Raw genomic sequence first — 25,580 nt, forward strand, 5'->3', positions numbered from 1 at the left:
GCTATATTCAACTCATAACTCTGTCCTCAAAAGGTGGCTTCCTTGAGTGGGTACACACTGACTAGAAGAGCCATACCAGTTGTAGAGACTCAAGAAGCATTAGCAAAATGCAAACTTTGATGGGTTAAGTAATTTATTTAAGTATTATTTTATCTAATAAGTAAATAGCTTGTATGCTGTGCACATAAACATAAAAAAGTGAAATTTTTGACTGGACCTCAATTTACCAAGGTACAGGTGAAAATATTATCTGCACCTCTATTAGCCAAGATATAAGGTCATCATGGCTAAAGACTAAACTCTGTCTAATCTCCAAGAAGTTGGCACCAAGTCATGGTTTGTATAATTCATGTATTTGCAAGTTTTTTTCTCCAGTGGATACTAACTATATTTTACTTGTGTCTATCAGCATCCTAAACATCTCAATCAATTCTCTGTGTAAATGGAATCTTTGGCTATCGCATTCTCTTGGTATAAATCAAAAGTATATAGCACATTACATGTGTGGTATATTCATCAATTTCCAGCTTTCCATTTGTTTTTCAACTCCTGGCCTTAAGCTCAAATTCCCCTGTTATGGATACTCTGGTTTTTGACTCCTTATTTGGGTCTTGGGGGAGCAAACTATTCCAAAGGACACAATGGGTAGGTCAGAACTGGGATTCTATCATTTATAGATCTGCTTATTACATTGTCCAGTACTTTATCTGGAAGACAGACCACCCACAAGGAGGGATTCTTTTGAAAGCTCTCCAGAGAATAAAAACCTGCCATTCTTCATTGCCCCTCTGAGCATCCGAAGCCCTTTTGCTTTAGCACTATACATGATGCACAAATATCTCTGCAGAAACAGTTTGTGTGGAACATGTAAATTGCCCTTCTTACTTTTTAGTTGTATAAACATTTCTCTACTATTCTGATGAACAGAGTGCATGAATGCTAAGAAAAACCTTATCTTAACTATGTAAGTCTTTGAAGACAGTTCACGAGATGTCTACTTGACCTGGCTCTTCCAAAAACACTCTTGAAGCTCTGTTTAAGAATGTCTTCACATCCTCTTGACACTTCACTATCCATGCCTTTTCATTCATATTTAGTCTGAATCATAGTCAGTACAACATTCAATGCAAATCTAAGCTTTATTGAATTAGTTGGCATTATATAGAGATTGCAAGTCATTATTGGTCCAGCACAGATACAGGTGTTTATTCCGAGGCGAAATGAGAGCACAAATTGACAATTTCACTGTTACTTGAACTATTTCTTTAAGGTGGCTTGCTATGGACACAATCTCCCTCAATACCCATTTAACACAGTCTTTGCTTTCACCTCTCCCTTCAGCAGAGGGATTCACAATATCTAAAGGAAGCTTGTAAAAACCCTTCTGTATCAGAGGTAGTTTTGTGCCTGCATTATGCATCATAGAAGACATCTGAACAAAGACTCCATAAAAAGGGCAGAAGAGATACACTCGAGCAGAGTTGAGATCTGTGAATTTTTTTCAACTAATTGGTTACAGTGGCAGAAGTATCAACCAAAATTTAGAATAGCCTTTTGTCAATTTAATAACAAAGCATGCAGTAGCTTGTGCAGACAGTAGCTTTTAATGACAACCTTAAATCTGGCTTGAGCACCAAGGATACATTTTAAAAAGTGTAAAGTACGTTTATATGCAATGACTACTGTAGTGGTTGAATTATGCCCCCCCCAAAAAAAAAGAGACGTTTGTTCATGTGCTAATCACCAGAATTTGGGATATTACTGTATTTGGTTAAGCAGGTATGGGGAGGTGTAACTAAATTTAGGCTCTGAAAATAAGGACATTATCATAGATAATCTGGACGGTTCATCAAAACTATCTTTACAAGAGAGAGGCAGAGGTAGATTATATATACAGAGGAGAAGATGTCAAAAAGGCAGAGCAGAGAGAGATGGAGTAACAAAAATTACATGAAAAGAGGCAAGGAGTGGATTTTCTACTAGATCGTGCAGAGTAGTGCTGTTCTGCCAATATCTTGGTTTTGGATTTGTGGCCTTAAAAACACAACAGAACCAGAAATCTACTCTTTTATACCACTGTGTTTGTGGGAATCTGTTACAGTAACCATAGGACTCTAACAGAAATTTTAGTATGACATGGGGTATTGCTGTGACAAATACCTAAGATGTAAAGTTGCTTTGGAATTGGATAATGAATGGAAGGTGGAACAATTTTTGATGACAAACTTAATAGAGAAACTATAGATTGACTGAGCCAAACCACTGATGGGAATGTAGATGTTAAAGGCATTTTTGGTGAGGACACAAAAGGAAATGAATATTGTACTGGGAATCAGAAGAAAGGCAGCTGTTGTTATATAGCAGCAAAAAAGAAAACAACCAAAACAACAACTTATTTGAATTGTCTCCTACAGTTTTATGGAAAGCCAATCTTGATCTTGCAAGTGATAAAGCTGGGTTATTAGCTGAGGAGCTTGGCAAGCCAAGTATTGTAGGTATTAGCTGCTTCCTTCTTGCTGGGGGTGGGGCAGAAGTCGTAAGTGAGTAGGGAGGAGAGAAGAGGATAACCTATAAGACATGAAAGGGAAAAGGAGTTATTGATGAGATGGTAACAGGGGTAGTGGTGGAAGTGAGGGTAGGAGGATAGAAGGTGGGGAGAAGGGGCAACAGAAAAACAAAATACAAATGAAAATGTCATGATGAAACTCATTACTTTTTGTATTAATTAAAAAAAAAGAGCTAAATAGGAGGAAATGAAAAAGTTAAGGAAAAAAAGAAGAGGCAAATTGAAGAACAAGAGCCATTATTTCAATAAGGAAACAGCACTTGACTTGGCAAATTTTGTTAATCTTAAAGATGCTAGAATGAAGATGTGCTTTGGAGCTAAGGTGAAGGATGTGGCCTGCCAGCTTTTAAAGGATAGCACTGAATAGATCAGGCACACACTCCTGGATTCATTCAACTAGTTCGGAGAAAGCCACACACAGGTGAAGCTACCTAGGAAAGAACTGTGATGTCCCCCTTCACATGACATACACGGAAGTCCCATGTTTTTTTCTGAGAATACAGTAATTATCATAATATTTCTGGCTTGGCTTGAAGGGGACAGAGAGGAGGAAATGAGAGACAGCTGCCAGATAGATCACTATGGGCAGAAAACAAGTTAATAAAATTACTCATTGGCAAAAATTTGGTAACTTTCAGATTAGAAAAAGGAGCACCCCAATAGCAAAACCAACTGTGGGTACAAAGGCAGAGACCTGAGCCCTGGAGTGGAGGTCAAGTCCCATATCCAAGAGAAAGGAGCTGCAGTTCCAAAGGGTCTGAGACAGACAGCCATTGCTATGCCTTCACGCCTATGGATAACCTGTTTGGCTGGTTCTTTTGCAAACAGTTGGGGCAGGTGACTCCTTTCTACTTTCTGTTCTTTCCCTTTGTTATTAGTCCAGGCCTCAGTAATATTTTAGAAGAAAATAACTCTTTTTTTTTTTTTGTTTTCTCACTGAGTCCCAGGTAGAGAAAGGATATTGTTTCTGGATTGAACATATCATAAATATCATTCATACTTCATTAGATGATCTAGATTATTGGATTTGAAACTAATGACGTGGATTAAAATTTTGGATTTAGGGGTTACTATAATGGTTTGAGTCTGGGGAATGTTGGGATGGGGTGAATGTATTTTACTTATGGGGCAAACATACATTTTGAGGGTCAGTCGACAAAGAGGTGGGATGAGGATGTTAGCATGTTTGGAAGAAGAGTCATATAGCTATCACATAGCTATCATGGAGTTTTAACATGGTGGTCTCTAAATGCCACCATCAGCATGCTTACAAGAGAGGCAGAGAGATACCAGGTACACAGAGAAGAAGGTGATGTGAAGAGGAACAGAGAAAAACGTGGCTATAAGCCACACAATGCCTTTGGCCATCTGAAGATGAACAAGGCAAAGAAGGGGCCTCTGCTGTAGCCTCTGGAGGTAGCATAAATGGTCTGATGCTCAGATGTCAAGCTTCTAGCCTCCAGGACCATGGTAGAATACATTGCTATGGTCTTAAACCATCAGATTTATGGTCAAGCATTACAGTAAAAAAAAAAAAAATATTCTAACCGGCTAACTTGTTTCTGTAATGTTCTAGAGAAAAAGTTGTAGAAATGGTATTTCTCATCTGTGGCAGAAATAAACAAAAATAAATAAAATACTCAGCCTAATTTGGTTTTATTTTAAAAATGGTACTATGTACTTTTTTGGGGGGATACCTTTCAACCTAAAACGAAAAGTGCAAGTGGCTGGAACAGTATTATTTTAAGTCACATAAGCTAATTATGTATCCCCTGAAAGGCTCTCTAACATTTGTGAAAAGCATGTGGAATGCATTTAAATACAAATATATAATTTATCAATAATAGTACTTCATTCATTCTTGTTTACAAACTAGAAAATAAGGCAAGTTCACATCTGGAAAAGGTGATACACATCAGTATTTCAACCTTGACCAGTAAGATATTATGGCAGGGCAAATGCCCTAAATTTCAGTCAAAGTTTACATTTCAAGATCAATTTTCTACAGCCTGAAAAACTATAAAAACAAAACCAAAACACAAAACCTCAACTAAGCCATACCACAATATTTCAGAAAATACTTTGTAAAGTCAAAAATGCATACAGTAGTTATTTACATCAATTAGTAGAAATTAAATTTTGTGGTTATTGTTTAAAAAAGTGTGTGAAAGTGGTATGTTCTTTTTTGTGTTTTTTTTTTTTTTTGTTTTTTGTTTTTCGAGACAGGGTTTCTCTGTGTAGTTTTGGTGCCTGTCCTGGATCTTGGATCTTGCTCTGTAGACCAGGCTGGCCTCGAACTCACAGGGATCTGCCTGCCTCTGCCTCCCGAGTGCTGGGATTAAAGGTGTGTATCACCATCACCCGGCAGTGGTATGTTCTTAAGTGTGTATGTGTGTACTTTCACTAAAGAAAAAATGGAAAAAACTTAGACATTATTACCTTCTGCTTTCTCTACTTATAGCAGCTTTAGAGTATTTTGAAGTATAATACCCAAGTAAAAATGCACTAGAGTGAAAGGCAACATTTTCAATTCCCATAAATCTGTATAAAGATTCTGTGAGCTACTGGTCACTTGTTTACATTATCTCAGAAGGTTGCTTGCCAAGGCAGTCATTTGTTCTTTTCTCCGAATGTCTATAATGTGCTTTGAGAAATAGAAATAGAATTTTCTACAGAAGAAATATACATATAAGCAACCTTTTACAGCAATCACAATCATCTGCATGGATTAGTCTTGAAATTACACTCCAGAGAAGTAACACCAATTATTACAAGTGCACATTGTAAGAGAATAGACAAGTTAAGTATAACTTCTGTTCTCTCACATATTTAAAACAATGCTGAGTTTCTTTATCTGCTAGTGTTGTTTTGGCAGCATCACTGAAATGTGTTAATAATATAAGGTAAGTAAGTATGGTGATGACAGAGGTTTACTTTGTGACTGGGGTATGGAATTACTTCAGTAAGAGATATAAACACACACACACACACACACACACACACACACACACACACACACACACACACATGCGTGTGCATGCACAGATTTGCTTTTACTTCAGCTACCAAAGTAGAATGGGAGAAGGGGCAGAAAGGGAGATAAAACAATTGACCTTTCCGAACTTTTTCACTGCCTCCTGCATAAAGAGATCACTTCCTCCCTCTGGACTCTTCTGCAGTTCTATTCCCTACCTCTCAGGGGGAAGGGAGAAAGAAGCACTAGAGTGAAGAACCAGAAATCAATATTTACCTCTCAAATCTCAATAAAGGCAATAGAATTTTCAGGCTCATCCCTAGCATATGCATGAATGTGTAGAGGTTTTCTCAAAAATTGCTATATAAAGAATTTCTATAAGGCAGATATCTATGCAGAATTAGAAAATACTTCTTAAAGTTGAAATCTAGCTGATTCTGTTAAACTTTGGTTTATTTTTAGTAATGATAAGTGCCTGTGATATCACGCTTAAATACTAGATTAATGGTAAAACTAATTTCTGCCAAATAGATGAATCCATCAGCTTTCATTTGAGATTGGTTCTAAATACCTTGACTGGGGCTTCTCTTTCAGAGTGTGCCCAATCACTGATGCACCCATTCTCTCAGACTTTACACTATGTACATCAGAGGAGCTAGAAGTAGACACTGTAAATTCTTCCTTTCCAGTCCCCTTTCTCCCTTTTTATTTTTATTTATTTATTTTTGAGGGGGGCAGTGGGGTGGGGTGGGGTAGGTAGGCATGACCTAGAAATTTCAGTTTTAAATTCTTTGACAGACTGGAATGTTTGTAGAAGCCTTAGGATTCTTCTATTTTTTTTTAATACTTTCATTTTCACAGTCAGGTCACCATATATACACACAATGACAAGTAATGTGCATCTTTACACTACAGAGGAACAAGTGTTTTCTAATCATGACAGCTGGGTTCGAATTAGCGTACTTGCAGTACTCCTACAAATACACATTACTTCACCCAGCTCAGCTTGACCTTTGTGGAAATGCATTTATTTCCACTCAAACCCTTGAGTGTATATTTTGTTCTTCTCAAGATGGATGATTTTGTTTTCTTAAATGTCTCCACTCTCTCTGGCATCAGGAATCACTTGGATGACATGGCTCCATTGTGGCGAGAGCGTGATCTTTCCAGAGGGGCCTGTCTGCTATCTGTAGGACAAAGAGAAGAAGGGAACACACGGTGAGCTTTAGATCCGGACTATTTCACAGTGTCAGGTCGAGAGAGGTTTTCAAACAGTCTTGAAAAATCACTTCAAATGAATATGGAAATAAGCTGCAAAGAGCCCGGATCTGAGGCGTTTACACTGCAGCTGCTAGGCTGAGTTCAAGAGTTCTGCAATCAGCAAGAAATGATTTTTCTTGGTAAGCAGAGGCAAAGTGATAAAAGAAATGGAAGAATTCTCCCAAGCACAGATCGCCCCCCTTGGAAATAAGCAGGTGACAACAAAATTCCCTGGTAAAGATGTTAAATTGAAAAGATCTATGTACAGTAGCTTTTTTTTTTTAAATCTCTTCAATCCCCCATGAGTTTTCTATTTGCATGCTGGCTACCTCTAGAGGACATCAGTGTTTGCAGAGTGGGGGGGGGGAGAGTTTTTTTATTTTTAACAATGATTGCAATATATGGCAATCAAAGCAGCTACTGAGTTTGCCTGATTGTATGATGTAAACAAATTCAATACATTATATAGTCATTATGGGAATGAATAATGAATGGGAACTATTCTTGGTCCCATTCCCCCTACCCATCACAGGAAGAATAATCACTGTAGAGATGACTGTTGGCACAAAGCTTGGAAAGCAAAGTTTAAAAGCATTGAAAGTTGCTGAAAATAGTTTTAGCTTTAATAGGGAAAAGGCTCACAGCTCTGCATTGTGATGATCACTACTATATTATTATCACCTCTGTTTTATGCTCAGCTTAAATGCAATTGATGTGGGTGAAAATCTCTTCCTGGCAAAAGCATAATATACTTAGATTCTCTATTTAGAATGAGACTCAGTCCCTAGAAATAATGACAACCACCAGCACTTACATAAATGCTAACACTTTACACTAGTTAATTTGCTAATTCACACAACATCCCCGGGAGGTAAGCCCATTTCATTCCATGCTATTATCTCTGTTTTAGTGATGAAGGTTACACAGCAAATCAATGGTATGATGGGAGATTATAATGCAAAGTTAATGCCTAAATGTCAGGCCTGCTTTGTTCAGAAGTAGATGTTGGAGCCTCCCAAGCTGCTATTCATTTCCTCCCTAAGATGATGATGGCCCACTAGCATATCCTGTCTCTCCATGGGGAGGCTGGACTGAGAAGTGCTGAGGTTTTGTCATGATGTCTTTCTGGGTTGTGCTATCATCTCTTGACTGATTCCCGGTAGTCTGTGGTCAATACACAGCAAAACTTTCTTGCACCCATGACCTTGGCCTCATTATCACCACCTTGTGAGTGCACTGAGCAAACTAGTCAGAAGCTTAAAGCATACTCAATGCTTCAGAATGTAATCATATTGCAGAAAGGTGAGAAAGCAAGAGGCTTTCTGTACTTGGAGATACATCTGAGTGATGGATTATTTGGGTATCCTTTTGAAGATACCATTAAAAAATCCATTATTTAATTTGTGATATGGATCACAATTCAGCTAAAAATGTGAAGATAACATTTCTGGATAAAGGGCTTATTACTTAGATGGCACAGGTTTGCATACAGATTAGTTTGGGACTTCTTAGAAGACACTTAAAACTTCAGCTACAATCCAATGGTTCCCGTTGCATTGCGAGCATTAAAACTTCAGTGTTGTTCTCAGAAACAAGAATGATGACAGCATTCCCACAGGGTTGTGCCAGCTCTGTGAAAGAGGCTGGTGCATTGGGGATCCTACAAGCTGCAGTCAACAGGTATTCATGCTCCCCTCCAGGAATGCCTCTGGCACCCTATAACAACCATACCTAGTGGATCACCTCCCAAAGTCCAGCCTCACAGTATTAAATGATACGATAGGATGTGAGGGTTCACATCAACTTGCAATTTACTGGGGGCATTTGGTGTGAGAAAATGCTTTTGAGCCAAAGCAAACTGACTAAAGGACACTAAAGCTTTTAGGAAGTGGCATAAGCATTGGTTCAGGACCCAAACCTGGCTTTATAGCAGATAGGAAAGAGGACTATCTTAGATTTTTCCTTTTTTATCCCTTTGATCTCTCCCCTTTAGGAGCCTAACAGATTCCCAACTTAATAAGATAATTGCATGAAGAAGCAATTCTGTAAAGGTCACAACTTATATTTTTGAAATGTCAACCTACAATCTTGTTTATGAAGAAAAAACCATTAAAAACAATGGCAACAATTGCTGACCTGAATTTTTAAAAATTAATTTCCAGTTCTTTATATTTATGTTAAAACTAATTTTGTCATAAAACATATATTTGTACCATAAAGTTCTATGGATCAAGCCATAAGTGGAATTAAATGGATCTCATAAAGCACACACACACACACACACACACACACACACACACACACACACACACTCTCTCTCTCTCTCTCTCTCTCTCTCTCACACACACACACACACACACACACACTTCTGTATTTTCATATGCATACATAGATTTTCCATCTGTCTTCACATTATAATGGCTAATAATCTAAGAATGACAATTTTTCATGCTCAACAGTGACTTCATCTTTGAATAAGAGATTGAAGTATCACTGAATGGATTATTTGAAACATAACTTCTGTATTTATGGTATTCAATACTAATGAACCTCATAAGTCAGCATCACATTTATAAGAAAAGAACAACTGTTAGATATTATTGCTGTCAGAGGTAACAGTAATTGGGGTAATTATGAAATTGATGGCAGTTCTTTTTGGAAACAGGTGGAGAAAATAGGTGGTGTGCTATATGATTTGAGGGCTTGTTAAGACCTACTCAGTTTAAGCTGGGGTCATCCTTGTGGATTTCTGGGAACTTCCCTAGCACCTGGTTTCTCCCTATTCCCATGATGTATCCCTCTATCATGATTTTCTCTTTCATTGTTCCCACTCTGTCCATGTTCCAGCTCGACCATCCATTCCCTTATGTTCTCATCCTCCATCCCCTACCCTCCATTGACCCCCCTCATTCCCAGTTTACTCATTGAGATATCACTTATTTCCCATTCCCAGGTTGATCCATGTGTCCCTCTTTGGGTCCTTCTTGTTATCTAGCTTCTCTGGAGCTGTGGGTTGTAATTTGGTTATCCTTTGCTTTACTTCTAGTATCTACTTATGAGTGGGTACATACCATGCTTGTCCTTCTGAGTCTGGGTTACCTCACTCAGGATGATATTTTCTAGTTCCATCCATTTGCCTGCAAATTTCATGATGTTATTTTTTTAACTGCTGAGTAGTACTCCATTGTGTATATGTACATTTACTTTATCCATTCTTTGGTTGAGTGGCATTTTCAGGTTCTGGCTATTATGAATAATGCTGCTATGAACATAGTTGAGCATGCCCCCCCCAAGTAGGATCAGGATCCATACCTGGCTCATGAGCTGGCTTTTTGGAGCCCACTACCTATGGTGGGGCACCTTGTGCAGCCTTGAGGCAAGGGGGAGGGGCTTTGACCTGCCTCTACCAAATAGATCAGGCTTTGCTGACTCCCCATGGGAGGTCTTACCTTCCTGTAGGAGGGAATGAAGGGTGGGTGAGTGGGGGAAGGCTGGAGGGGTGGGAGGAGGGAAGAGAGTTATCTGTGATTGGTATGTAAAATGAATAAAAAATTTCTTAATTAAAAAAAAAAGACCTACTCAGAATCAAGTTCATTGGTAAGCAAACCCAAGCTTATTCTCCTTATTTGTGAGAGACAAGTTTTTGAAATAAATTCTTTGTGTAGGTGAGGAGATTCTGATGCTACTATGGAGATTGAGATCTTTAAAGAGTGGTGTTGAAGAGAAGGGTATGCCTTTACAAAGATGCATGCTGTGGAGGCAGATGGCCTTCAGGAAATCTTCCAAATCTTTCACCAAAGGAGAACTTAAAGCCCATGTCTTGGCTTTAATATGGTTCTGTGCCTTCTATCAGACTACTCAATTCAAACTAATGTCAAAGCTGTCCTTGTTGTTCTAAAAGCAAGAAGCTCCATGCCTTCTCTAAGCAAAAGTACATGTGGCATTCACCTCTAAACCTTGTTGAGTACTGTAGTACATGGATTAAACACACTGTGGTAGGTACTGTTCTAGAATCCACTAATATAATCATGTATTTAGTGACTATGTAAACAACACATATTGTAGGAAATACACAAATGTCATTAAGTTTTAGACTTATACCTAAACCTACATCAATAATTTTGTTGTTACTGTAAATGTCAAGTAAAATGACCAAAGACTAAAGACAGATTAGACATAGCCTACAACTAAGAGGACATAAATCAGACTATAGTCTCAGTTCTGCAGTACACAATCTGTTGGTGTGTAGTCAATAACATATAAAGTGTATGCCCAGGGCTGTACAGGAGATGGTCAGGTTGAGACTGAAATATGATAAAAAAAGGCCATGTCCACTAGTGTAATGTGCCTCCCACAGTGTAATGTGCCTCTGCTGTCCTCTAAAGAATAATGTCTTGCCGGGCGGTGGTGGCGCACGCCTTTAATCCCAGCACTCGGGAGGCAGAGCCAGGCGGATCTCTGTGAGTTCGAGGCCAGCCTGGGCTACCAAGTGAGTCCCAGGAAAGGCGCAAAGCTACACAGAGAAACTCTGTCTCGAAAAACCAAAAAAAAAAAAAAAAAAAAAAGAATAATGTCTTAAAAAAATCTTGAGCCCAAACTAGATGTGCAATATGGTATTTTACCCTTTTCTTTTATTAAATTTTAGAAATCTTCTGATATTAAATGACTGTACTAAAAACATGATTTTAATGGCCATATATTCATTTTATTTTATACAAATACATCATACTTTACTAGTCATTTCTCTTCTGAAGGATATTTAAGCTGATCCCAATATTTTGCTACTATAACAGTATAGAAACAGTGGAGAGATGACCATTCATACAGTTACATCCATATGCATGCCAAGTATAGAAGAGGCATTACTAACGTATGCAGAAGTAACCCCAAATGGTATTAGAGAATAGTGACATTAATTTAAATCCAATTGGCAGTACATGAATTTGCCTGTCTTATCTCTTTGGGTAAAAATCCTTTAAAATGTGCTAATATAAAAAGTGAAAAATGACATATGATTCATTCCTTTTGCATTTTTTCAACTATTAGTGAGGTGGAACTTCCCATATATTACCTTCCATTTATTTTTCCTTTGCATGCTGGCCTTGTCCTTTGACTGTTTGTTGTGTTGTTTGATTTTGCACATGACATACTTAAGATAGCAACTGATTGAAATATGTATTAGAAATATTTTCCTTAGTTTGTTGTTTGCCTATTTTGTGTTGTGGATTTCTATGACTGTACGGTTTATTTCTTTCCTTCTTTCTTTTTACTTCTTACTATTTTTACATAACTAAATCTATCAACATTTTTATTTTGATATGTTCTTTTATTCTCAACTTTCTCTAACAGACATTTGTCTAATAGCCATGTCTTTAATACCCAGACATTTGATCAAGTCATCAAGTCATGACTCTTCATGGTCTAAAGTTTAATTCATTCATATTTAACTATTAAAATTATCTTCAATTTATTTTGTTTCACAATGTCAGATAAAATTCCACACTACTTTGTTTCTTGTTTTATTTTTTCTTTGCAAAGGACATAGGTTGGTCCATCACAATTTGTTGAATAATCATCAATTACTATACAGATTTATTATATACCTTTTATCACATATTTAAAAAATACTGGATTTTCTATTATTTTGGCATTAGTATTATTCTGAATTTTTGTACAAATGCCTTCTCATTTCATTATTTGAGCATCAAAATCATTTCTTTTTCTTTATTATTATTGTTATTGTAATAATTATTTGGCAGACAGGTTCTTCCTATATAGTCAAAGTTGGCCTAGAATTATAATCCCTTGGCCTCTGTCTCCTCAATGCTAGGATTATGGATGTGAGCTTTGTGATATATTTTAGTGCGTGTTGGAGCTAAGCCTCCATCATTTATATTTTCATTTAAAACATACACTTTGACTGGTGGTGTGGCTCATTGATAGAACACTTTGGCTAGCACGTGAAAGGCTCTGAGTTTAATTCCTTAAACCGTATACACAAAAATACTTCTGAGGCACAGATCAGCAGTAGACATTATGTTATAATGATAGAGCATCTCAAAAATAACAACTCAATAAACAAAACCAACGGATCCTATGTTTCTCCTAGTGATATCTAAGTGTTAAACTGCGAGTGTACTGATGTCCATGTGTGTGTCTGTGTTATGTGTATCTGTGTATAGGTTGGGGATGGAACACAGAGCCTCATGTGTGCTAGGTAAGTGCTTTACCATTGACATATGATACATCCCTAACCACTTTTTAGGAATTCCCAGTCTTCTCATTTTCTTGAAAATTGAACAAGGCCTTTTCCCCCCACTGTCTTCTGATAAGTTTTTCTGACAGCTTGGCCACTTTTCTTTGGGAAATAGAGTAGAGTCCAGAAATCTCAAAAAAAGCATCATCAATTATACCTAGAAAGAAGTCTTGTTGTTTTACCCCTGTCAAAAGTGTGGGTAACTGCAACTAAATGTATACTTCTGTTACCTATTGATAAAGTCTAGTGCTTCCAGTTTGTGAATCTCATGTTCTCATATTTTGTACTATGTTTCAAATTTTGGGCATCTACCAGTTATCAATTATCACATTATGTTGACCTACTTTATTCCAGTGGAATTGTCTACATAGGATGCTATGCAAAAAATGCATTTGCAGGATCCAATCAATTACCTCTCTGCTCAACAATTAAAGAGCTCTAGCCCTACCTACTCTAATGTCAATGATATTACAGTGCTTTTGAAGCTAGAAACGGGCCACATTGTATAATCCATATTCTTCATTTCATGCAAAGAAAACACGAACCTAGATTACTGTGGTAGTTCAGGTTGGCAGAAGAGTGGAAAGTTATTTTAACGATGATGGTAATGGAAAGCAATAATGTTAAAATAGTTCAGAGGCTACTGTGACTATAGACACACAACTCCCATTAACTATAATTGGAGTTAAGCACATGTAATGATAACAAAATAGACCCCTAAATGCCTTTCCAATTGGAAAATAAGCAAATGCGTTCTGAGAAACAGCATGCTTTTGTGTGGAAAATATAGTATTCTAATTGAGATGCACAAATTATTTTCACATTGATATTGCTGAGGGTATGATGTTGGTAGTTTTTCTATGTTTAGGGATATAGATCTGCTAGAGGTAACATCTGAACAAAGAATGTCTTCCCTTTTCTTAATGCTCAGCATTCGTTATGTTATTAAGGGAAAAGTCTCAATAGTTGCAATGGATTTATTAATTCAGGAGCTTGTTATCAGCATGAAACTCTGCTGTGCTAGGGGAAAAACAAATTATATTTTATAAAACTGCAGTACTGAGATTAAATCACCTTTCTATATTTCACTTTCTTCTTATCCTCCCTGCCAGGTAGTAACTCTACTTTCTATCTTTATTATGAACTTCATATTTTGCAAACTACCAAGTCTTGTAGCATTATCAAACAAACTCAATTACAGTAACTTTGGGAAGATAGAAATGCAAGATAAAAGTAAAATCACATGGTACAATAATATTATTTTAAAGTATTAAAAACTTAATCTATATTAAACTACAAATGTAGAATCTATGCGATATTTACTTTCATCTTCCACAAACATGGTGCTTTTATAACATGTATATTCAACTTGCTGGTATTTTAAAATGGCTACCATTTACATAATTGATAACTTGGGTATTTCAAAGGATCTTAGAAAAATGTGGTGCAGATAAAAGAAAATCAGCATACTATTCAGTATTTTAACTGCCACTGACCTTGTTATTGATTATCTTTGGATTCAATGTCACAGCTAGTGAATAGATTTTTTTTTAATGTCTTTGGCTTTGTACATTAGTCAGGCATTATATTCACTTCTTTACTAGAGAATGCAAATAGGAACTAAGTCAAATTTTCTCTCTGTGAGGATGCGAGTCTAGTGGGGACATCTGCATATCTAGAAAATACAGAAAAAAGCAAACAAAGTAAGAATATTAGAACATACTAGAAAAAGTTTTAGAGGAAATTCTGTAAGTGAAACTCATGCTGGAGAGTAAGTAGGATACTGGACATCATGAAAACTGCAACAGAGCTGTTCAGGGTGTACATCATAGTGGCTTATATGCAGCAGTTTCTTAAAAACTGTTAATAAAGTCACTAGCAATGAATCAGGCACTGATCCTGGAATTCACCTTCAGCTATGCTGCTTACATAGAGGGCATATATTTTTGCCATGAATACAAGGAAAGATTTTTTCTGTCCTTCCATCTAGCTACAAATTGTTACTGCATAAACTATTCACCTGGTACATAACAGGTAACCTTATATATTACTAGGGTGGGAAGGATAAATGTATCAGGAGCAATAACATTAAATTAATTGTTTCTTGTAGCATCTACTTCATTTTAAATGCAGTTCAGGCTCCAAGTAGAGAAAAATCATATCTTTAGAATGCAGGAGTTAGAGGTCAGGCAGAATTTTGCCCTCATTAGGACTTAAAAGATAGGTGAGATTTAAACAAAAAGAAATAGAAAGATAGCTGTCAATTTCTGATTAATAAAAAAGTGAGTTTTAGTTCTTTATATTGTGGACCATTTAGTTATGCAAGTTTTTCTACTGGGAGGTACAAAAAGGGAATGAAAGGAAAAGAATAAAATGACATAATGAAAGGAAAGGAACTCATTGTATTTGTAGCTGTAAGGACAATGGTAGTTATTTCTATAAGGATGTCGTTTTAATTTAAATTCTGTTTCTTAAAAACAAATTTCAAGTATTTACACATAAGGCTGTAATTCTACCTTAGGATGGTGGGGAAGATCAGCAGAAAAGGCGCTCTCTGAAGTCATGTAGAGAGGTTGTTGAAGCCTACGTGGCAGTTTTGAGAGTGACAATAGAATGGATGATCAAGGTGAAGATTACAATGACCTGGGCCAGAGTGCTTGGCAGGGTGAGAGACTGAGTAACCATTTGGTTTGGTGCTGAACAAACTAGCTGCTAAATGGCACTGGGGATCCAGGGTCAACTCATTACTATCACCTGTCATCTGTGTGACTTTCTACTCCATAGGTGGCATAGATGCTTGTGAGTAAGAGTACTTGCCATCAGCCATTTCTCTAACTTTGATCATATGATGGACAATCCTCTGTCATTCTTCATGGCAGTTGTTTGTGATCTGCCAGAGGTTTGTTGCTGATATGTTGACCTAGAATACACTCACCTGTCATCTGCTTTTGTTTCAGAATCACTGTAAGGCTATACATCTAGTCTTATTGTTTTTTACCATGTGCAGGCTAGCCTTTGGGTTTGGAGTCCCTATTTCTAGATGATGGTGAAGGTTTGATAGTATTCAGCCCAACTTTCCAGCTTAAGTAGTCTGTGTGTGGGAGGTGTGGAGGGGAATAAATACTCTGGTTTCAGTATTAAGGAAGAAATGCCAGTCTTTCCTCCTACACAATATGTCCATCTCCCCAAAGACCATATCACAGTAACAAAGCCCTGCCTATGAGTTTGAGATGCTTAACCTACAGTTTACAACGCAAGAGCCTATAAACAGGTGTTCACATCAGTAATGATCCCCATGCTAGCCTGTGCTTAATTACTTAACCAGTTGTGTGGACAAAGGCAACCTGTGTGGTTAATATTACAGACACTTTAGCAGCTGTCAGTGCTATTGTTTTTAAAATATAAACTGTCCCTTACGGTAGAAGCCAGTCAGCAGTTGTTTTAAATATGAACAATTAAGAGAGTTAACACACAGCTTCTCAATTTCATATTCACAACTGTCAGAAAATCCTTTATAATTTTAGTGTCTAATGCAGCCCATGTACAGCCTGAGCATTAGGCCAAGACTAAATGAATAAAGATGGCTACTAACAGTCTACTTTTTGCCCAAGAAGTCTCAATAAATCATTTTAAGTCTGCTGGAACAACACCAGTCCTCATCTGATCAAGAAAAGATAAAACACAAAAGGCTGTTCTTACAGATGCTCTCTAAGATGCGTGGCATACTCTGCAGCCAGTCTAAATTATTATATAGGTGCATACATACTATAGAGAAAGAAGTCTACATTTAAAAGTGAGAAAGGCAAGTTACCAAGGAATATGTCATTCTTATTAGTGAAAACATACAATTTCTAATTCTGAAATGTTTTTGAAAGGATATGTACCAATAAAATCAACAATAACCTCTAAATAGTGGGATCATGATTTTTCATTTAGGTTTGGATGGAGCTACATGCCCAGACAATGATTTAGCTTTTGTATATTATTCCTCTATGATATTTTGATATTAAATATAAATAATTTGTTAAATTAGGGGTAAAACCCAGATAGAATGTTAAATTCTGTCTTTTGGTGCAAATCACATATTGTTTTTAACTTTTAAAGAAGAGAAACCTGACAACGTGCAGAGTGAGAGCCTTTGGAGCACTCAGCCCTAAATGAGATGTCTTTATCAACCCCCTTCCCTCAAGGCTCCTGGATCTATGATGAAGAGGAGTTGATATTTTAAGAGCCAGTAGTGGTGGAGGACTGCAGGGAAACAGTGTTTCTCAGACACAACAGTACTGGTACACATGTGGACTCATAGGGACTGTGATAGTATGCATAATACTGGCACAGGTTCAAACCGGGCAGAATCCTAGCACTGAGAAGGGGAGGTAGCACAAAGTCTCATCCCTAACTGAGAAGGTATTTGCAACTGATTCTTGTTGGGAAAAGGGAAATCAATTTTCTCCAGTAGAGTGTCACTGGGTCTATTAACCATACTCCAGAGCAGGTCCATGGTTGGCAATAGTTGGCCAGTATAAAATGGACCCCACGTTTTCTTGTGCACTCTTTGTTTTGTTTTGGTATTTTTTTTCTTCTTGTTGTTTGTTTTGATTTTGATTTCTGTTTTTGTTTTTTCTTTTTGGGAGAGAGAAAGAACATGAAGATGGATGGGTAGGGAGGGAGGTAGGGAAGGTCTGGGAGGAGTTGGAGGAGGGAAAAGAATATGATCAAAATACATTGTATGAAAAAGATATTAAATAAAAATTTTAAAAAGATGTCTGAGTCAACTCCTGGATGATTATGTTACTACTTAAAATATTATAATGAAGAGGGAAATAAAAGGACAGAAAACAGCTTTCAGTACCTGTTTTGTTTAAGGGCTTCAGGATACTTTGTGATAGGAAACACAAATTTTAGAGGCTACACAAATTTGTTGTCACACAATTATCAATTATATATATATATATATATATATCACATATCTTAGATTCTAACTTGTAAAATTTTAAGTTTTAAAAAGTGACTTTCTTTAAAAGACTGTCTCCACAAAGATTGGTTAGGACTTAAAAGATAGGGAGGTATGCCATAACATTATCTGTAGAGAGCTTTATCTTACTGATAAAATCACATGAGATACCACAAGAAATGACTAATTCAAATCGTTAAGACTCTTTCCATAGATGGTAAATTACCCTGGCCCATTTTTTCGAAGACATCCTGTTGTGATGGCTAATTTTGGTTATTAACTTGACATATCTGGGAAGAGAAAATCTTAGTTGAGGAATTGCTTCCACAACTGTTTGCATGTCTGTGGGGCATTTTCTCAATCTCTGATGGAGGAGGATCTAGCACACTGTGGAGAGTACCATCCCTAGACAGGTAGTCCCGGACTATATAAGGACCGTAGCTGATCATGCCAGAGAAGTATGTCATTAAGGAGCATTCCTCCATGGTTTCTGCTTCAAGTTCTTGCTTTGCTAGAGTTACTGCACACTTCCCTTAGTGATGGATTATAACCTATAAAATGAAATTATCCAGTCCCTCCCCTATGTTGTTTTTGATCAGTGTTTTATCACAACTACAGGAAGAAACTAGAATACTCATAATGTCTAGGTGAAGATGCAGAGGAGAAACAGCATTATTCTCTTTTACACTCTTTATGCTGATATGATAATGGAGAAGGAAAGCTAAAAGATATATGCAGTAGTCTTTGAAATTATTAGTGTAGACTGTAAGACACAATTTTCTAATAAGTGTCCTCTCTCACACTTACATAAATGAAGTTTCCGCATCTTTAAATGGAGATAATAATATTTATACTATAGTGTATTAGGCTGAAATGAGATACATTCATACTTGCTCCACACTGGTATTTAATAGATACGAAGTGTATGCATTCAGCTGTGAGTACACACACACACACACACACACACACACACACACACACACACACACACACACCAACTAACAAAGCTCAAGTGAGAAATCATCTCTACTTATAATAGATATCCACAGCTAAGTATTGCACATAGATCAAATTCTCAGTGCATGGCCATATGGGTTTATATCTTATCTTTGTCCTGCCCTTTTTTTTTCTCTGTGTAGTTTTGGTGCCTGTCCTGGGTCTCGCTCTGTAGACCAGGCTGGCCTTGAACTCACAGAGACCTTCCTTGCTCTGCCTCCCGAGTGCTGGGATTAAAGGCATGAGCCACTGCTACTCGGCTTTGTTCTGCCTCTTAATAGCTGTTTCTTCATTTATATTCCTCTTTGCTACCATGGAAATAATAAATAATATTAACTATCTACTTAACAGTATAGTTAAAATGACTAAATAATGGAAATGGACCATGATGGTACCTGATATAGAATAAAAGCTTAGGGTCTTTAATACATGCCATTACAAGAGTCAAGTTTCAAAGATTTCAGTGGGAGATTTTATACGTTTTGAAGTCTGGACAGACTAATTACAGCACTATGACACTTTTTAGCCACTTATGGGACATTGAGAAAGGTTGCAAACAGATGTTTATAAAAATCTTTTCCACATTATTCCATAAAAACAAAGACTTAATAAAGATCAGACAGGAAATCAGAATTTGCCAAAGTTCTGACTTTTTATTTATTTCACGAGTCATCACAGGCTAGGGTATTTTTATGCCCTTGGGAAGTAATGAAAATCTTTTATAACTATATATTTATTCTTCTTATTGTCATCCAGTGTGTATAGAAATGTTGCCAGACTGCTTTCTATTACTTCTCTGCTTTAGGATTCCAGTTGTTTGGACAGATTTGTCCCTAAGGGTAGAAAGAGATTATTTCTAGAGATTCCAGCCTGGCTTGAATGATGCATCTAGTAAAAATGGTCACCCATTTTTCCCCGCTCCTAGTAGAACAGTTTTACCAGGCAACCTACTGACCTCTAATTTGCTTTCCCAAGTAGTCTATTCATTGGAGAAGGTATGGGGGTTCGGGGCTTGCTTTTGTAAGCACATTCTGTTCTATGCTGTGCATTACTCTTGCTATACAAAAACAAGCATGGAATTTATTTTAATTATCCGTTCTGAATAATGACTATGTGCTACAATGATAGAGCAATAAATGTGACAGTGTCTTCTTTGGGACCTACAGTGTAGTGTTTGCAGTCTTTTGGTTTAAAAATTAGTCTGACAGAGATGTGTTAAGGCTTCTTGTCTACCCTGCTACATTGTTCTCAAGGAGTTGGGCTGATAAAGGCCATATTGGATCTGGTTATTAAAATGAAAAGTCAACCTTCTGCCTGAAGATGTTTTCACTCAGCTAGGTTAGCATACAATGCTAAAAAGAATCCAGAGACAGAGTGGCCAAGATTAGGGTCTGCTCTTTAGGAACATAGATAAAGTCTTGAGGGAGAGAGGCACGATTGGAAGGAATTTCAAGAGTAGGTAATATTGTAATTGGCTGAAAAAGACTAAGGCTGAATTGACTAGGGGGAAATGTATAGTCCAAGGGGGACACATTGTATTGAGCAGAAAAATCTGTATGCATCTATAAGAAAGCCAGTAGTGATTAAAAACAAGAGATTATGACCAGATGACTGATAACGTTTTATGTACCACCTTTAAGGCTCTTGAATTTCAGATATGCAATAGGGAGTAAATTGTAATATATAGTGTTATTTGATGATCATGTGGTAGATTAACTTGAGAGGACAAATAAGAATTAGGAATTAACTGGACACAGTAGATAAAGTAATAAACGATAACTTTAATTTTCTAGTCTTATACATAGTCAAGAATAGTGGTTCCATCAGCTAAGATAGGACTTGCAGCTGGAGGAAGTGCTTTCAAGGAAAAGGTGATGAGTTTAGTTTGGTATTTGTCAAGCTGGAGATGCCTTCAAAACATTTGAGCAGAGATGACTAGCAGGTCATTAAGCACTGCATGACTGAAGTTCAGGAGAGAAGCCTTGCCAGAATTAAGAGCAATTTGGGACTCACTGGATGCATGGTAAATGAAGCCATCACATAGGAAAGTACACAGATTGAGATTCATGGCTTGCTGATCAGATTCTGGGAATTACTGATATTTAAGAGAATAGCTCAGGAAGAGGAATCTTTGAAGAATATGGACAGTAAATATTCAGAGAGACACAGAAAGTAAGTGCACATTACACAAAGCAAGGGAGCAGATTTTGAAAAATGGAACAAGCAATAACATCAAATACTGGAGAAAGATGCAGTAAAATAAAGACAGAAAACTATCAGATTTAGAAATATGGAGGTCATTAGAGACCTTAATGAGAGCAATTTCAGTGAAATAAGGCGAGCAGAAGCCGGACTGCAGAAGGTTGAGGAACAAGTGGAGGCAATGAATATAACTTACACTTGCATTTTTCATGACCCTGAAAGAGGTGATATTTTCTTAGAGCAAAATCAGTTACTTCAGGTCACTATGCTTGACATGTCCAACACCATTTCCAGCAGAACTTATCTGGCACACATACACATACACACACACACACACACACACACACACACACACACCACTGAAGAGCCTCCTTCCATACCAGCTGCCACTGATTGGACCATGGTTAACATCTGGGCCCCCTAGGGGCAGCTGATTCATAGGTTGCCTAGTAAGTAACACATGGCATGGTATGTGATAACAAGGTAATGCTTAATTGGGTAGTAAGCAAGTTTAACATAAATAGAAAAGAGTGAACAGATATGCAGAAAGAAGTGAAGCTCATTTTGTTTAAGGCGCCCAGAGTAATTTTCTGTTGCAAAAGAGTCCAATATGAAAAAAAATTAGCTATTCCCAGTTTCATAGCCAATGCTATTAAAAATAGTCAGTGAAGACCCCTATGCCATTATTTTCCAAAGGCAAGTGTATTTAAAGTTGTATGCTTTCGTTTATAAGGTATAGCACAAACTATCAGCATAGGTATAACTTATATCATCACTTTATAAGTAGTGAATTGACAATATCAAGGCTTACATACACATGTGTTTACATTTGCATTGCCGGAATTATCCCAGGGTGTGATACCATTTCACCTAACAGGTGTAGGCAAATTGCACACGAGAACACAGGACACAGCAGTCAGCACCATGATCAGGATGAGAGCCAATGTATTATGACACTGCAGTAATCATTGTGATTGACTTGCAAGTGTTTACTCGTTATGAACTGAGTGGAAAATACACATTGAATAATTCTCCTGTCCCTGACTCAAACAAAAATGCATTAGACGGTCATGAAGATTTCAGTACTAACCTAGTCTCCATATGAATAGTCCAATTTTACAGTTATTGAGTAGATATTTAAACCACAATATGAAAGTTTATCTCTATCAGTTTCTTTTCAATAATGGACTTCAGTGATCCCAAATTCTATCACAAAGCCTTGAATTTACAAAGTGGGATTCTGTCCAGCCTAGTTATATTACACAGATTTGCTGCATACATATCAATGAGGTGAAAATATATAGCTAGATCAGAAGCCACATCTTTCTAGTATTAAGACTTGCATCTATGGACCATAAAAAGAATGTTGGTTTTATTTTTTTTATCACTTTTATAGTCTTGTTAACTAGAACAGAAGGAATTCATGTTTATTTTTGTTTCTATTTTCATTGAAATAACCATATATTAGAAATGATTTTACATCAATTATTGTGGCCACCATAGGTGTCTAGTCTCACTATAATTGGCCCAAAATCTCTTTTATTACTCCTAAAATCTTAAAAATACTAGACTGGCCAAATTAATCACTACAGTGAGGTTTCCCACCCTTTAAGTCATATTCCAACCTGCCTTTGTAAGCAGTGTTCTGAAAGAGACAGTACTCCCCAGCTCAAAAGGCCACAGTGGATTTGAAATAAGACTAATGTGGCTCAACCTTAATTTGAAGTGGTTAAAAAAAAAGACAAAACTGTAAAAGGAAATTGTTACAAGTTAACTTTCAGAAGGACTTCAGAGGGCTCACAGATTAAAATTCACCGTAAGATAAAACACATAAGGATAAAAGTGAACAGATTCACACTAAAGGAAGTAGCTCTGGGAGATTAGAATAGATGAGTGATATATTTGGATCTAAATTCTGTGGCAGTGAAAATGTCAAGGAGAAATTTGTAAAGTATGCATTTTGTGGATTCTTTTTGTTTGTTCATAAATCCTATTCCACCCAATCTGATTCTTCCTCAGTCTTGACTGTCCCCATTGAATCTAGCTAGGTTTACCTTCACAAGTGTTCTATGGAAATGGCTAGCCATCCATATGTTAGATTTTTATGTATGCACTATGCTGTCTCCTCCCTTCTACTAAAAACTACCAATCTTTTAAAATACAAGTAGAATATCTTCCTGAACCTTTAGCCTTCACTTATCTTTCTTTCTTATAATTCAGCTTTTAATTTATAGACAGCTTCATACTCCTCACTATCATTTTGTGTACTACCTTTATGAGAGGACAGCACTGGGATAAGGCCAGAATGCATCTCTACCACCTCTTGATGAGCTCTCTCAATGCAAAGAAGGCATGAATTAAGTGCATATTGATTCTTTTTCTTAGTAAAACTTTTATGAGCATTTATAGATACATAAATATGTCACTAGTTCCCCTATATACATATTTGTGTGGGATAATAAATAGTTTACAAATGCTATGTTTTCAACAGAGACTTTTCTTATGAGTCTAATTGTAAACTCTTCTAGGGATAGCCTTGAATTTTTAAGAGAACTGAGAGAAGAGGATAATATGTGTGGTTAAGTTGTGAAGTAGTGCATAAAATGACATTTAGTGGCCCGGAGTGTTCCACTGTTGACTACATAAAATGAGACAATGAATTGAAGTGAAAGAGACTTCCTTGGAAGGCTCTTTCCTGACTGACCAGATTATAGTGTCATTTTGAGATGCTCCATTTTATCCTATTCTGAATACTAGTCACAAAGAACCATAACCATAAATATCAAAATCTCAAGACCAAGGCAAAATTTGTACACACTGCTTCTAACAGATTCTGTCAGGATTACTGAACTACTTTTGGAAAGATGCTTCAGTAGCAGGCACGTTCTTATGGATTAGAAAAAAAGTGATTTAGGAAAAAAATGTAAAATATAAGAAAATTTCATAGAGTATAATTCTACCAAAATACAAGATATTTTCTACAATGGCTACATTTACAAATAGGCTTACCTTGAATCAATATAATACTCCTACAGTAAATATTAATAGTTTTCTTTTACTCTTCATTTTCCTTGACCTCACTGTAGCTCATGATATTGTTAACAATTAAGCCTGGCACAAAACTTCTTTCAGCTTGTATGCCATTGCTGTTCTTTCATCTTTAAACTACCCCTTTGATTGGTCTATGTTTTTAAACTACTGTTCTTGCACTTTCACGGCCTTCTGCTATATGCTGGTGCTGCTGCTCACCGCGGCGCTCATCTTCTTCGCCATCTGGCACATCATAGCATTTGATGAGCTGAAGACTGATTACAAGAATCCTACAGACCAGTGTAATTCCCTGAGTCTTCTTATTCTTCCAGAGTACCTCATCCACGCTTTCTTCTGTGTCATGTTTCTTTGCGCGGCAGAGTAGCTCACACTGGGTCTCAATATGCCCCTTTTGGCATATCATATTTGGAGGTATGAGTAGAGTGGCCCTGGACTCTGCGACCCAACAACCATCATGAACGCAGACATTCTAGCTTACTGTCAGAAGGAAGGATGGTGCAAACTAGCTTTTTACCTTCTAGCCCCCCCCCCTTTTTTTTACTACCTATATGGCATGATCTATGTTTTAGTGAGCTCATAGAACAACACAGAAGAATCAGTCCAGTTAAGTGCATGCAAAACATCACTAATGAAGGGATTGTATTAGAAAGGCCCTGTTTCCAAGAGTAGCCTATGGAATCTGATCAGTTACTTTAAAAAACGACTCCTCATGCAACGAGCCCCGGACCCGGCACCAACGCACAGCTGCCTCCCAAACAGATCAAGCCAAATGACTGTCTCACCCGATCAGGGGGCCTGATCCAGTTGGGGGCCCCTCAGCCTTTGGTTCATAGATCCTGTGCTTCCATTCATTTGGTTATTTGTCCCGGTGCTTTATCCAACCTTGGCTTCAACAATTCTCGCTCATATAAACCCTCCTCTTTCTCACTAATTAGACTCCCAGTGCTTGTGCTTGATCTGGGGGAGGTGGGAATGGGGGGTGGGGTGGGGGGAGGGGGAGGGGGGCGAGAGTGGGAGAACAGGGGAATCTGTGGCTATTATGTTGAACTAAATGATGTTGTAAAATAAATTTACTAAAAAATAAAAAAAAACGACTCCTTATTTTTAAATGTTTCCACATTTTTTGCTTGTGGAAAGACTGTTTTCATATGTTATACTTGGATAAAGACTTTAAATGGAATGACGTATAAATTAATATAAAATGATTACCTCTGGTGTTGACAGGTTGAACTTGCACTCTTAAGGAACAGCCATAACCCTCCAAATGATTGCATTAATTACTGACAGCCCTGGGTCCATTGGGAGCTTTGTTTAGAGGGCT

The 25,580-nt window shown here is 37.2% G+C and overlaps 1 protein-coding gene and 1 pseudogene across 4 annotated transcripts in view; one reads left to right on the forward strand and one right to left on the reverse strand.

The window, feature by feature from the left end:
* Window positions 1-1,120: 1,120 nt before the first annotated feature.
* Diaph2 (diaphanous related formin 2) overlaps window positions 1,121-25,580 on the reverse strand; it is a 748,266-nt gene continuing 723,806 nt past the window's right edge. For all 4 annotated transcript variants that reach the window (XM_076562125.1, XM_076562124.1, XM_076562122.1 and 1 more), the window contains one exon: window positions 1,121-6,727. In XM_076562125.1, coding sequence (XP_076418240.1) covers window positions 6,663-6,727 — 65 coding nt within the window. In that variant the 3' untranslated portion in view covers window positions 1,121-6,662. The remainder of the gene's footprint in view (window positions 6,728-25,580) is intronic.
* On the forward strand, window positions 21,297-24,874 carry LOC102928534 (protein cornichon homolog 1 pseudogene; annotated as a pseudogene).

Source organism: Peromyscus maniculatus, chromosome X, assembly GCF_049852395.1.
Source record: "Peromyscus maniculatus bairdii isolate BWxNUB_F1_BW_parent chromosome X, HU_Pman_BW_mat_3.1, whole genome shotgun sequence".
Taxonomy (NCBI): domain Eukaryota; kingdom Metazoa; phylum Chordata; class Mammalia; order Rodentia; family Cricetidae; genus Peromyscus; species Peromyscus maniculatus.